At 33.1% G+C, this 14,921-nt stretch overlaps 1 protein-coding gene across 4 annotated transcripts in view; it reads left to right on the top strand.

The window, feature by feature from the left end:
- LOC18995775 (bark storage protein A) overlaps nucleotides 1-2,277 on the top strand; it is a 6,874-nt gene extending 4,597 nt beyond the window's left edge. For all 4 annotated transcript variants that reach the window (XM_006846705.4, XM_088871974.1, XM_088871973.1 and 1 more), the window contains 3 exons: nucleotides 24-233; nucleotides 1,152-1,331; nucleotides 2,000-2,277. In XM_006846705.4, coding sequence (XP_006846768.3) covers nucleotides 24-233; nucleotides 1,152-1,331; nucleotides 2,000-2,155 — 546 coding nt within the window. In that variant the 3' untranslated portion in view covers nucleotides 2,156-2,277. The remainder of the gene's footprint in view (nucleotides 1-23; nucleotides 234-1,151; nucleotides 1,332-1,999) is intronic.
- Nucleotides 2,278-14,921: the final 12,644 nt, after the last annotated feature.

Here is a 14,921-nt window from a genome sequence, read left to right on the forward strand (position 1 = left end):
AATTGGCTATTGTTACGTGATAGAATATTCATGGAGAGATGGATAAGGAGGACTTTGGTATGCTGGTAATTGGAAGATACAATGAGCCGAGGGCCAAAGGAAAGAATGCATTGGGTCGTATTGGTTATCAACCTGAGGAGTTTTACTCCCATAATGGGAAACCTAACGTTCCTGAAGATCTAATATGGGCTCAGACCACTTCACAATGGCAAGATCTGGCAAAGAGCTTGGAGGCTAGTCCCTCTCTCTCCCTCTTTTATTTTTAAGTTTCTATCTCTAAATAGTCTTAATATATTGTTTTGGTCTCTCTCTAAAAGGTCTTAATCGGTGTCCCTCGACCCGTCGAGTACCCCAGAGTTGTGTGTACAACTTAGGGCATTTAAAAAAAAAAAAATTTTCTACAAATTTTTCTTACTTGATTTGGAGGTATTTGGCTAAGATTGACAAATGCTTTTTGACGTAATCTTTATCTATATATATACATAAATTTTAAATTATCCTGAATTGTTAATCGATTTTTTTAAAAAAAATCCACTCTTCCTCTATTTTTTTAAGCTTGTTTAAATCTTTTAGAGCTGTTTTAGGTTTGAACTTACTTTCAACACATGTTTTTTATTTTTAAAATTTTTCATAAATTTTTTTAAAAAAATTAAATGGCCCTTTGCTAGACTCAGCTGAGTCTTGAGGACTTGCCAAGTGACTCGCCTCAGCCAGGAGGCGAGTGCCCTAAACGGGGTGAGTCCGGCACACTGGTCTTTACTCATTCTCTCTCCTTAAATGGTTTTACTTCAATTTATTTGATCTCTCTCCCAAATGGTCTTTGATTATTGCTCTCTATCTCCAAGTGCTCTTAATTCGATTTAGTGTCTCTCCTAAATGGTCCTACTTTATTATTTATGCTCTATCTTAAGGGTGGCAAGCTGGCCCGACCCATGTCCCTATAGGGCTGGCCTAGCTCTGGGCTGGGGCCGGCACTGGCCCTAAGCCCTTAACATCACCATCGGGCCACAATTTTTAGCCCAAGCCCTACTTGTTTAGGGCCAGGACAGGCCACCCGGCCCATTACTAGCCATACTCTACTCTGCTCTACTCTCTCTTTGTTGGCCCCTCAAATGGCTTTAATTTATTGCTTTTATAATTGTTACTTGCAGGGCATGAAGCTGGACAGTTGCTTGAACTCTAGTTTGTGCGTTGCTAATGAAAGAAAGTTAGTAGTAGGACTTAGAGCAGCAACTGCCAACATTTTTGTGGACAACGCCGCCTATCGTCGCTTCCTCTTTCACAACTTTCATGTCTCCTCTGTGGATGAGGAGAGTGCCTCAATTGTCATGGTAAACCCTCAATTTGTTGGGTTGGATTGAAAAAACAACCCTGTTTTTTTCTTTTCTTTTTTTCTTCTTTTTTTTGTCAAGATTAATGCTTCACAACGTTTTGAGGCTTGGCTTCAGGTTTGAGTCCCGTCAATCTCCTACTTGTACTGCCATTTTTCAAGAGCAAAAAAATAAAATAAATAACATTATATTTTGAAAACTCAAGAAACTATCAAGAAAATAGCCAAGCCACTTTTAATGATTCATGATTAACTAGCTTGATATTTCCTCTTAATTTTAATTCAAACCTGCCCTAAATCTCTCTCCAATTGTTTTATATTTCCTTTTCGTCTTTTTCTCATGAAGCCAACTTCCATATATAACATGTTTGGTATACGAGATAAACCTTTTCATATGAAAGAACAACCCCATGTGATAAGGTGTGGGAGCTTTTTTATACCAATTGATCCAACATATTTTTTCACAGTAATTGGCAGCCTACTGGTGCGAAATAACTCCCAAACCTAATCACTCGGAGGAGTTTTTGCATATAAAAATACTTTTACAAAAACATTTTTATGAGTACCAAACGTGCCCTTAGCTTTAGAAACCCCCATATTCTCGCACTAGTTCTTAATTGAAAGAATTACTTAAGAATTTTTGACATATTTATATGCTTTTCTTTGCAGACGAGCTTGTCCAATGGCTTCCCTGTGATTGTTATTAGGGGCTTGTCTGACTTAGCAGGAGGGCAAAAAGGGCAAAATGCCATCAGCACTTTTGGGCCCCTTGCTGCTCGCAATGCTGTGAAAGCAACCCTAGGCTTCATTGACATGTTACCATGATCTCTAGTGCCATGTCTCCATCTCTATAGTTTGTCTGAAAACGTTTAGTATTTACACCTGTTGTATTAATTTTAAAGTGTGTATACTATGCCAAAAGTATAAACATCTATGGTTTATATCAAGTTGCGAGCGCGAGTACAAGAACTCTTTTCAGGATACCTAACTTTATGCTCAAATTTAATATATATATATATATATATATATATATATATATGAAAAACACTACACAATGCATATTAGCGAAAATGAATAGTGATTTCGCCTATGCTTATCATCGTCCAAAGTTTATCGTACGGTCACAGTTGTCTGGTAGTGTTTCATTTTATTTTTTTTTACAAATCGGAATGATCTGAAATTTGTAGCATGTGTTCATAAAAAATAAGAGAATATAATAAAAATACAAAAACAATAATTTACAAAACATAAATTGATCAAAATACCCCTAAAAATTTATGGGCGTATTTTGATCAATTTATATTTTACGAAATATTTTTTTCATATTTTTATTAGGTGTGCCTTACTAAGATGTGTACACATTCCAAATTTCATATCATTCTGATTTATAGAAATATAATGAAAAATAAAACACTATTAGACAATTATGACCGTGCAATAAACTTGAGACGTTGATGATCATAGATGGGCTCACAAGTAAAAATGAGCCCAATGGCCTATATTGAATCTGATGATCACAGATGTTCGGTAGAGCCGAGGCTTTAAATAATCAAATTGGAGCCTACCACAAAATTTTCACTACAAGACGTTGTTTTGATGCCCAAATATCCTCAAATTGATCATCTCGACATCAAGATGCATGAACATGAGAAAAAAATGGATTTCAAGTTTTGAAAACAGTGTATTTTGTAACGTATTTTTGGACCGTCAATTTTCCAAGATTTTCAAGTTTTCATAGATCTGTTGATCTACATTATTTTTTAAGCTTTAAACTTTGTAAATAAAGATATAAAAATATATTTTAAGGCTATCATGAAGATTTCCAGTATTGAAACCACATTTCTCAACACTATTTGAAGGTAGGGTCTAATTTGATTGTTTAGAGCCTAAGCTCTATACAAACAGCACAATGCAATTGTTGTATAGTAATATGATGCAACAACCTTAAAAAGCCATCTTATGATCATTTGTTTGATCCAAATTTTGAAATATACACTTTTTTCATTCTAATGAACAATCGCAAAAAAAGAACAAATTGAAAACATACTAGAAAGTATTTTTTTAGCCCAATTAACATATGTTGTTTATTTTGATGAGATGCTTAGATCTTGGTCTTAAAAGAATTTTTTCATTTACAATTTTTTTTGATGGCTTTATTATCATTAGATGAACAATATTATAAAAGAAAAAAATGATTTTCAGTTTATCAAGGTTAAGATCTTGAAATTCACAAAATGAATGATCTAGATTCATTTTTGGAGGGGACTCATTTTGACGATATCTAGAGTTCAAATTGAACTTTTTTTTTTTTTGAGGATTGATTATTGAGATGAAGAGAGTGTGTGTGGAAAATTTGGAATCATACAAATACCACAAACATAGTTTTCTAGAAGTATCGTTGCATTATACTATGATACAACAGTTGCATTAAATCATTATACTATGATACAACCGTTGCATTGGATCATTACTCTGTATATAGAGAGCAATGATCCAAAGCAACAGTTGTATCATAGTATAATAAAACGACACTTCTAGAAAACCATGTTTGTGGTATTTGTAAAACCCCAAATTTTTCACATACATACTCTTCATCTCAATAATCAATCTCCCTAAAGAAAAAGTTCAATTTGAACCCTAGATATGGTCAAAATGATTCCCATAAAAAAACGAATCTAGACCATTCATTTTGTGAATTTCAAGATCTTAGCCTTTATAAACTCAAAATCATTTTTTCTTTTTTTAATATTAATCATCTAATGATAATAAAGCCATCCAAAAAAATTATAGATGAAAAAATCCTTCTAAGACCTAGATCTAAACATCTCACCAAAATGAACGGCCTATATTAATTGGGCTAAAAAAATACTTTCTAGGTTGTGTTTTCAATATTTTCTTTTTTTGTGATTGTTCATTGGAATGAAAAAAGTGTATATTTCAAAATTTGAATCAAAAAAATGACCATAAGATGGTTTTTTTACTGTTGTTGCATCATATTACTATACAACAATTGCATGAAATCATTGCCCATATATATATATATATATATATATATATATATATATATATATATTATGACCTAATGCAATAGTCGCATTATAGTATAATGCAACGACACTTCTAGAAAACCTTGTTTGTGGTATTTGTATGACCCCAAATTTTGTACACACACTCTCTTCATCTCAATAATCAATCAAAAAAAAAAACAAAAAATCAATTTTAACTTTAGATATGATCAAAGTGAGTCCCCTCCAAAAACGAATCTAGATCATTCATTTTGTGAATTTCAAGATCTTAGCCTTTGTAAACTCAAAATCAATTTTTTTTTTTAACATTGTTCATCTATTGATAATAAAGTCATCTATAAAAATTGGAAATGAAAAAATCCTTCTGAGGTCTAGATCTAAACATCTCACCAAAATGAACGGCCTATGTTAATTGGGCTAAAAAAATACTTTCTAGGTTGTGTTTTCAATTTTTTTTTTTTATTATTGTTCATTAGAATGAAAATAGTGTATATTTTAAATTTTGGATCAAACAAATAGCTAGAAGATGATTTTTTAAGGTTATTACATCATATTACTATACAACGGTAGCATGAAATCATTGCCATATATATATATATATATATATATATATATATATATGGAAGATGCTACGGTACACCGATTCGCGTACTGCAACAGTAAACGCTGAATAACCCAGATCGAATCTGGGTCGATCACGGATGTTTTGGTAGTATTTTATTTTTTATTTTTTTAATACAAATAGAAATGTTTTGAAATTTGGCAAATGTGTTCATCACAAATAGGTAAATCTATGAAAAATATATATAAAAAAAATTACATGAAATAAATTGACCAAAATACCCCAAAAAGTTTAAGGGGTATTTTGATCATTTTTTGAGAATTATCATCTCCAGAAGGGACACAATTGAAATTTTAACTAAAAGACAATGACACTCTACAGATAAAGTTCCAGGATACTAATTTTCAAAATGCGATTGTATTTTTGTGAAAATTTCAAATTTGCCCTTGTTTAATTGTAAATTTACCTATTTAAATAATTTTTTAACAAAAAAGTAATCATTCTTTTGATAAATGCACCCATCACAACCCCTTTTAACTTGAACCTTTTGGATTTTAAGGGGTTGTTAACTTTAGACAAACCCTATATGTACATAGAGTAATGATTCTATGAGACCCACCCATACCCATTTGTATAGGACCTCAAAGGATCACCATTAAATTTGCCATAGATATCTAGAAAAGTCAAGTCCCACACCCATGTGATAACTTTTCTATAGATCTGTGTAAAATTTAACGGGGATCTGACGATCACGGATGTCCGATAGTATTTGAATTTCTTTTTTTACAAATCCAAATCACTTGAAATTTTAGGCATGTGTTCTTAAAAAGTAGACGAATCTATGATAAAAATAAAAAAAAATATTTTACATGAAATAAATTGATCAAAATAGCCTTGAAAAGTTTCTGAGGTATTTTGGTCTTTGTTTTTTGAAATTATTTTTTTTATATTTTTATTAGGTGCGCCTTGATGAGAAGAACCCATGCCTAAAATTTCAAATGATTTGGATTTATAGAAAAAAACAAAGTAAAATTCAAATACTATTGGACATCTGTGATCGTCAGATCGGCCCAGATGCACTCTAGGCCATTGGCATTTATTGTAGCGGTCAGCGCGTGGGTGTAAAGAATCCACTCATATATATATATATATATATATATATATATATATATATATATATATATATATATAGAAAACTCTTTCCAATACCTATCGGCGAAAATGAATAGTGATTTCGCCTATGCTCATCACCGTCCAAAGTTCATTGCACGGTCACAATTGTTTGGTAATATTTCATTTTTCATTGTTTTTCTACAAATCCAAATTACTTAAAATTTAAACCGTGTGTATGTCCTAGTGAGGCTCACTTAATAAAAATATGAAAAAAATATTTCGTAAAATAAAAATTGACCAAAATATCCCAAAAATTTACACTCCAAATTTTAGATCATTCTAATTATTAAAAAAAATTAAAAATGAAATACTACCGAACAATTGTGATCGTGCAATGAAGTTTGGATGGTGACGAGGGTAGACAAAATCACTATTCATTTTTACCTATAGGCGTTTTGTAGTATCTTCCTATATATATATACCAATAGATGAAATGTTGTAATTGAAGCATATCATGTATTCATTCCCTTGGTAAGAACCTATACTAGAGTTCTTTTAGAACCCTAGAGAAGTAACATCCGAAACCAACTAAAATAAAGAGAACAAAAATCATAGGAGTGAACAGATGGTCAAAATTTTGGATGGTTAGATGTAAATGTTTAGGAGCCCAAGAACCTTTTTTCTTTTTTGAAATTAAACACTAAGTGATGCTAAAGTAAGGGAAAAAGTTTAAATAGAGTTGAGGCTCTAAACAATCAAATTAGAGTCCATCTCAAAAATTTCATTAGAAAATGTTGTTTTGATTCTCAAATATCCTCAAATTGATCGTCTCGATGTCAGGTGCATGGACATGAGAAAAAAATAGATTTCAAGTTTTGGACATAGTGCATCTTGTAATGCATTTTTGAACAGTCAATTTTCAAGATTTTCATGTTTTTGTAGATCTGCTCGATCTACTCTCGAGGTCAGGTACATGGACATGAGAAAAAAAAATAGATTTGAAGTTTTTGAAATAGTGCATCTTGTAATGTATTTTTGGACTGTCGATTTTCAAGTTTTCTACTCTTTTTGAAGATTTAAATTTTATAATTTAGGATGAAAATATATTTTAAAACTATCACAAAGATTTTCAGTATTGAAACCACATTTCTCGATACTATTTGAAGGTGTGCTTTACTTTGATTGTTTAGAACCTCGCTCTATACAAACAGCACCCAATAAGTAAATTTAGATCGAATAATCCTCCTAAGGAACTCCATTGTCTCTTTGGGTAAGCGTACAGTATGGTCCGCGAGAGTCTGCTATGAGCATAAGATGAATTTTCGCAACATGTGCATAGAGATAGGAACCAAGAGCGGAATTCATGCCCGCAAAGATCGATTGTCATTAAACATTGATTGTCATTCCCTCACTAGAGTTTTGCAGACAACCAATAGCAAATCATTTTCTATAAGCAATGGAAAATTGTTATTGCGAATCATTTGTTATGGGAAAAAGTTCATATAAGGTTGCAACATTAAAATGTAGAATTACAAATGCACGTAAAAAATCCATCGAAAAAGATTGTCTTAATGTTGAATAACTCTTTAATTGATCATTTCGACAACGAGATCGTTTATTTTTAAGATTTTTATATGTATATAGATCTACTTTATTTTAACCATTTTTGGAGTTTAAAAGTTTATAATTAGATATGAAAATAGATATTGAGATAATCCTAATAAAATTTTACACCAAAAGTATATGTTATGATAGAATTTGGAGGTGCACCTTAAGGTTGCAATCTTATAGAAACCTCACCCTTTGTTATAAGCTGTAAAAAGTTGTTATATATATATATATATATATATATATATATATATATATATACACTATAGAGTATTTTATAATTATACTCAACAAATTTCAAATACTTATATAGTGGTATTTTGTATATGACGCTTACTTATATAGTCTTATTTTGTATATGAAGCATTTTTTAGTAAGGGTTTTCTTTTTTATCATTGGACGGGGTGTGACATCATCCACGTAAACTAGTGACATTTGATGCTCCATGTAGGTCATATAACATCTCATATAGATGCTGTCATACCCTTCCTAAAGACCAAAAATATCATTAATAAAAAAATATTATAGTACAAAACAATGTATTTTAAATGTCCAAAATTTGTTGAGTACAATTATAAAATACTCTACAATTTGAGTATCTTAACATAATCCAAATATAAAATAGTAGTCAATACAAAATGCTATGGTGTATGCACCAATAAAATACAAAAATAAAATATGAAATTAATCAAACATCTCTATGCATTAAAAAAAAAAAAACAAATAAACGCTGAAGAAAATTTGTATCTTGTACTGAATTCCAAGCTGTCTAAATCTGTGTATCAATGAATCTCTTTTTTGCTCTTTATTACAATGCTATTGTTTCAAAAAAAAAAATAGATTTTTTGTTAGTTACTCTTCTTATTCTGCTGATTATTTTAAGATCTATGATTGTTTTAATTACCTTTTTTGAAAAATATATTGCTTGTATTTTCCCTTACACTTTTTAAGAGAACATATCAGTGAAATTTTTTATAAATTTTTTGTTAAATCAAGATACTTAATTTATTCTCATTATTAATGTACTTATCTCTAAACCAAAATTCAATAATATTAAGTTAATGAAGAAATAAAGATGTAAGAAGAAATTTTTTGAAAAAAATAAAATACATATTTATATTGGTTCGATTAAAAAAACACTGATTTTTTTAAAAACTCAGAGTTTTAAACGTATTTCTATCAGAGTTTTTTTTGAAAAAAATTGTGGTTTAAAGGGGAGACTGGCTGAATATGCTCTGAACCAAATGTGGAGCAACTGCTGTCAGCATCAAGATTTTAAGTGTGAAGAGAAAGGTCACAGCTTTTATGGGACTATTTTATCACGATCCTTAATATATATATATATATATATATATATATATATATATATATATATATATATATATATATATATATATATATATATATATCACATTGCTCAATAAGGATGAGGAATCTGAGGTAAAAAAACAGAGGAGAGAGAAAGCAAAAGTCCACAACAACCAATCCTTCCTGCATTTAGGTGAGCAAAAATTTCGTGGTGTACTGCAACTGTTAGTCCACAACAACCATTCTCTCTCTAAAAAATTAGCAGGCGTTTCACATAGAGGATAAAACTACCCTTCTCTCTCTCTCTCTACCGGCTCTCTCTAACCCTTCTTTCCACTCTCTCTTCTCTCTCTCTCTACTCACCTCCACCACTGCCATGGTCTTTCCTGCAAAACCCAACACACCCATCCTATTCTTCTTCTCCTCTCTTCGCTCTTCCAACTCTCTTTTTCTCTTTCTCTCTCTCTAGGAATTCTATGAATCCATATTCATAATTCGAGGTCACGCCCAACATTGGGTTGGCCTTCCGGCGTCACCATCATCGGACGGCTGCCGAGATTCGACTTCCAACACGGTGTTGCTGAGCATGCACGCTCTGGTGCCCTCCTGTCTCCTCCACTTCATCCAAAAGAGCCTTGTCCAGCCTCGCATTGTCTCTTGGATCTTATTAAGTGCTCCTGCCCTCCTCTCTCTCTTCTCTCAAATGAGTTTCAAAATCCTCTCTCTCTCTCTCTCTCACAGTGAGAGACACGACTTCGTTCTCTTTACTCTGCTGTAAAAAACCGACCTCTCTCAACTTCATCATCATCATCCTCCTCTGCACTCAAAAACCCATCTCTCTCTTTCTCATCCCATTGTGGATATTGGGGCAGACGGGCATGATCTTCGGCAGCATCCTGGATATCAAGGATTTGTTATTGCCAATTTCCAGCTATGAGCCTTTCGCCTTGTATCCATGGTGGGCGGGTGGAGAGAGAAAGAAGGAGGGGGTAGACGGAGCGCCCGGATACAGAAAGGGCAAGAAAACAGTATTGAGGTTGAGAGCGTGATACTAAAGATATTGAAGGTTGAATGTCTGTAAAGTTCTACGAGGACTATATCTAATCCCAAAATCCTACTGCCAGTACTTCAAAACCGAAGCTAACCTAAACCGGGAGGGTATCGGTTCTGATCTCATCAGCAGATTTTCTATTCATGGTCATCCTAGTGCAGATCATGGATCTCTGCAAATTTGGATCCAAGATCCACATAAAAACCGGTGTTAGAGGGAGCCTGAACGAGAATAGTATGAGTCCGTAGACTCCTAAAGCTGGGTCCTTGATAATAATACGACACGGTTTTTATGTACGTAGAAATGAGCCACCTCTTAAAATTTTATTTTTGATATGGATTTTTGGGCTTAATTTTTAAAGATATGTAATATTTATGGAGATTATAAATATGAATAAATAAATAAATTTTAAAAAATTAAATAATTTTATTAAAAAAATTTGGACCATTAATTTCAATTGTTTTTAAATGGATCACCAATTTGCATAAGATGAATGTTTTACAACTCAATGACCGCAAATGCAGAAATGCGGTCCCGTCACATGAAACAATTTGTATGTAAAATAATCCTCAAAGTTAAAGAGTCTCTCATTCATTGGATTTTTTGTCAGTTGAATTTTACTCAGCAGCCACTCCCAAATCCCAGTATTGACCAACATAATTAAGAATGACGATGTTTCCAATAGCGAAGGAGCTATTCACATTGCCAAACTGCACAATTCGAATAACGATTCAATGCACGCTGGGGTCTTTTTCATAAGGGCTTCAATGTAGGAGTTAGAGCCCCCTACAACCATGCTCCCTAAAAGAGGCAACGACACGCGCGACAAGGCTTTGGAAGGCGTGGGCCGAGACCTTATTAGTTCGGGCATCGAACTCCCCAAGCAAGTGGTGTGGAATGCCTTTCCTCTCCTTCACATAGACCTTGTTCGTGGCGATGTCGAGTTCTTTGCACACCTACATTTTGTTTGAATTTATAATCTCAACTTCGAAGTGGGTGGCAAGGTCAAGAGAGAACTTTGTTTTCCGGTGCCAATAGGATTAATGATCACGACCAGCGGCTCTTTCTAGATGTGGATGGAGAAAGTTTTAATGGAGGAAACTCGATTGAGAGGCAAAGGTGGAGAAGAGAGATGGGTCCTAATAGGAGAGGGAGGAATAGGATAAATACGCATAAAGGGCATGTCAAAGGGACAGAGAGAGTGGGTTCGATAATCACTGGTGGTGTAATTAAAGGCTTGAAATTTTTTCCAGCAGCTTGGTAAGGAATTCCGCCACCAGTCACTTGATGGCACCCATTTGTATAATACGAAAAGTGTTTTACAGATGAGCATCATCAAAAGCAAAGCTTCTTGCAATACTATTAAAAAAAATTTCAAGCCTTTAATTATACCACCAGTGATTCTCGGATACGCACTCTTCGTTCCTTTGCCCTTCCCCTTATTCGTATTTATCATATTTATCTCTCTCGTATTAGGAACCCTGCCCTCTCTTCTCCGCCCTAACCTCTCTCTCCAAACATCCTCATTCGAGTTTCCCTCATGGTGGCTTTCTTCATCTGCCTCCGAAAAGAGCTACGGGTCGTGATCATGGATCCCACTGGTACTGGAAAAGCAAAGATGCCCCTAATTTCAGTTAAGAAGTTAGTGTACAAAGGCCTCGACATCGCTATGAACAAAGTCTTTGTCAAGAAGAAGAGGGGCGTTCTGCCCCCGCTTACTTGGGGAGTTCGATGCCAAGAACAAGGTCTTCGATTTATAGGTACGATTGCTGCTATATTTGGGTGGATCTTAAAACGGCAGTGCAGACTACACTACAGTCACGGCCCATGGAAGGCGATTGGACTGCCAGAATTCGAGTTCATAAATTTCATGCCGTAACATCTTTCCTCAGGTTTATAAGCTCCGTCTCTCTCTCGATTGAGCATATCATAGGACCCCTCTATTCATAATAGGATAAGTGTTTCACGAACGTTTCCTCTCGAATTTTTTTTTTTAAAAAAGAAGTGTTTTAAAATTTTATTTTATTTTTTCTATTCATGATCATCATACTGGATCTCTACAAATTTGGATCCAAAGATCGATATAAAAATGAGCATTAGAGGGAGCCCGCATGTGAATAATATGAGTCAGTGGACTCATAAAAGCAGGCCATTGATAATAATAGGTCACGTTTTTCTACGTGTACGTGTCCATGTAGAAATGAGTCCCCTCTTAAAAATCTATTTTTGAGATGAATTTTTTGACCTAAGTTTTAGGAATATGTAATCTCTAACATGGAGGTCATGAATATTAAATAAATAAATAAATTTTAAAAATTAAAAATAATAATTCTATTAAAAAAATATTTAAACTATTAGTTTCAATTGTTTTTAAATGGACCACCTATTTGCATCCATCTTTAAGATGAATGTTTTATACCTCGAAGCCGCGGATATAGAAATGCGGCAACGGTCGCATAAAACAATTTTCTATAATAATATTTTCCTACTCCCACATTTCTTGGCGGAATCTCTCTCTCTTGTTGATGATGGTCTTTAATCCCAAACAGGCGTTGTTTCCTTATTTCTTTGGGATTACTATTAATCAATTTCCTATTGTGTCAAACATTAGGGATTGTTTTCCTATTTATTTGGGATTACTATTAATCAATTTTCCTATTGTGTCCTACTTAGATGAGGATGGAATATGACTCCATATTAGATAAGGATAAAGTATTGGCAGATTCCTTATTAAGCTTTTTCTATGTGAGTACAATTGGCATACAGATGCATCCGTAGCTGTATAGGTAAGGTGCGCTTTCAAATTTTATCATGGTATATAATTTTGATGTAAAATGTCTTAGATTATCTCAAAATCTATTTTTATATTTAATTATAAAATTACAAATTTAAAAAATGGTTAAAATCAAGTAGATCTATAAAAATATGAAAATCATGAAAATGGACGGTATAGATAATATGTTGTAAAATGCATTATTTCTGAGACTTGAAATCTTTTTATTTTTTATGGTCATACATCTCGAAGTCGAGATGATCGATCAACAGGTTTTTCAACATTAAAACTATCTTTTTCGATGGATTTTTGAGGTAAATATCTTGTAATTTCCTTTTTTTATTTGTGGAAAAACACCAATCCTCTTCACTCGTGGACGTAGTCATATCTATAACGAACCATGTAAATTTTGATGTTTTTTTTCAGTTATTTCATTTCAGATTTATTTTTCTTTCTTATTACACGTTATATTTTTTTTATACTTTACCAAAAATCAACCAGTCAGGTTTAGAGCTTCTGCGGACACCACCTCTCTCTCTCACGGTAATCAACCAGTCGGGTTTAGAGCTTCCGCGGACACCACCTCCCTTTGCCATCATAATCCTCTGTCGGTCACATTTCTTGATAATCAATCTCTCTCTCACCAAATTCATTGGAATTCTCTCTCTCCTGTCTCTTTCTCATGGCAATCGTGAAAAAAAGGAAGAGAAGTTAAAAAAAAATTGAATGTAACAGGGCATAGTTTTCATGTGGGGAAGATTCATGGCAAGAAAGTCCTCTACGTGAGATGTGGAGTTGGAATGGTAATTATCACTTCATTTACCGCACAATAAATTGCACAAAAAATAATCACTCTTACCAAAAAGAAAAAAATAATATTAGTGAAAAAATTTGTGTTCCTTGGGGAGAATACTATCCATTTTCTCTTTGGGGTAAAACGCATGTTATGGATACTTTTTGGATCTCAAATCTTGGGGATGTAATCTTTACCACCCATAAAATCATCTTGGCACATAGAACATAGGATATACCATTGGCAAAAAAATTTGAATATAATGGTATGTTTCTAATGCTTTTTTATTCTCTCTTTGCCTTTAATGAATCATGAAAAAAAAAAATAGTTGGAAAAAAAAATTTATGTAGAAAGAGACCATGCAAGGAAGAAAAAATAAATGGAGAAAAACAAATTATTAAAAAAGAGATCATGAAAGTCAATGGGGGGAAAACTCCTAAAATCTAGAGAGAAACAATTAGAGAACCAAAACTGCATAAGAGAAAGCAAAATTACAGCCAAGAATAGAAAGAAAAAGGGAGAGAGAGTTCTCTTTTATCTGGAAAGAGGGATATGAATCTCTCTGTTTAGTTGGAATGAGAAAGAGGGATCTTGAGACGAGCATTCTTGAGAGGGAGAGCTCTACCATGAGAGGTCTCTTGTACCTCGAAAAGGGAGCAAAAGACCTTAAAAAATTAAATTAAGACCCACTTCAAAAATTCATTTATAGAAGGTCATTTCGATGTCCACATATCCTCAAATTGTTTATCTCAACCTCAAGATGTGCGAACATGAGAAAAAAAATACATTTCAACTCTTGGAAAAAGTCCATCTTGTAATGTATTTATGGACCTTCAATTTTCAAAAACTTTCTAGTGTTCATAGATTTGCTCGATTTACACTATTTTTTTAATTTTAAAATTTATAATTAGATATGAAAGTAAAGTTTGAAACTCACAAAAATATTCAGTACCGAAAAACATATTCCGACACAAAAGGTGCGCCGCACTTTGATTGTTTGGGGCCTCAAGCCCTATACATATCCATATTATCCTTTTTTAAGCCCATGTATATTAGATGCTACCTTATTATATCAGTTCGGGCTCTGCTGCTACAAAACTTTTAAGCCTGTATTTTGCACCTTGCCATATCAAGTGAGCTACAAAACCCCGTATTATCCATATTATCCTCTTTTTTTTTTTTTTCTTTTTTTTCTTTTTTTTTTTTTTTTTCTTTTTTTCTTTTTTTTTTCCAGTTGTTAGGGGTAAGATTCAAACTTGGAATGTAGCATTGCAATGTCAACACCAAAGCCAATCAAACCCAAACTCGACTCCTAAATGGTTGGATTAGCTTGATCAACCCATATATTTTCTCGTAC

Source organism: Amborella trichopoda, chromosome 7 (assembly GCF_054954075.1).
Source record: "Amborella trichopoda isolate Santa Cruz 75 chromosome 7, AtrichopodaSantaCruz75HAP2 v2.0, whole genome shotgun sequence".
NCBI lineage: Eukaryota > Viridiplantae > Streptophyta > Magnoliopsida > Amborellales > Amborellaceae > Amborella > Amborella trichopoda.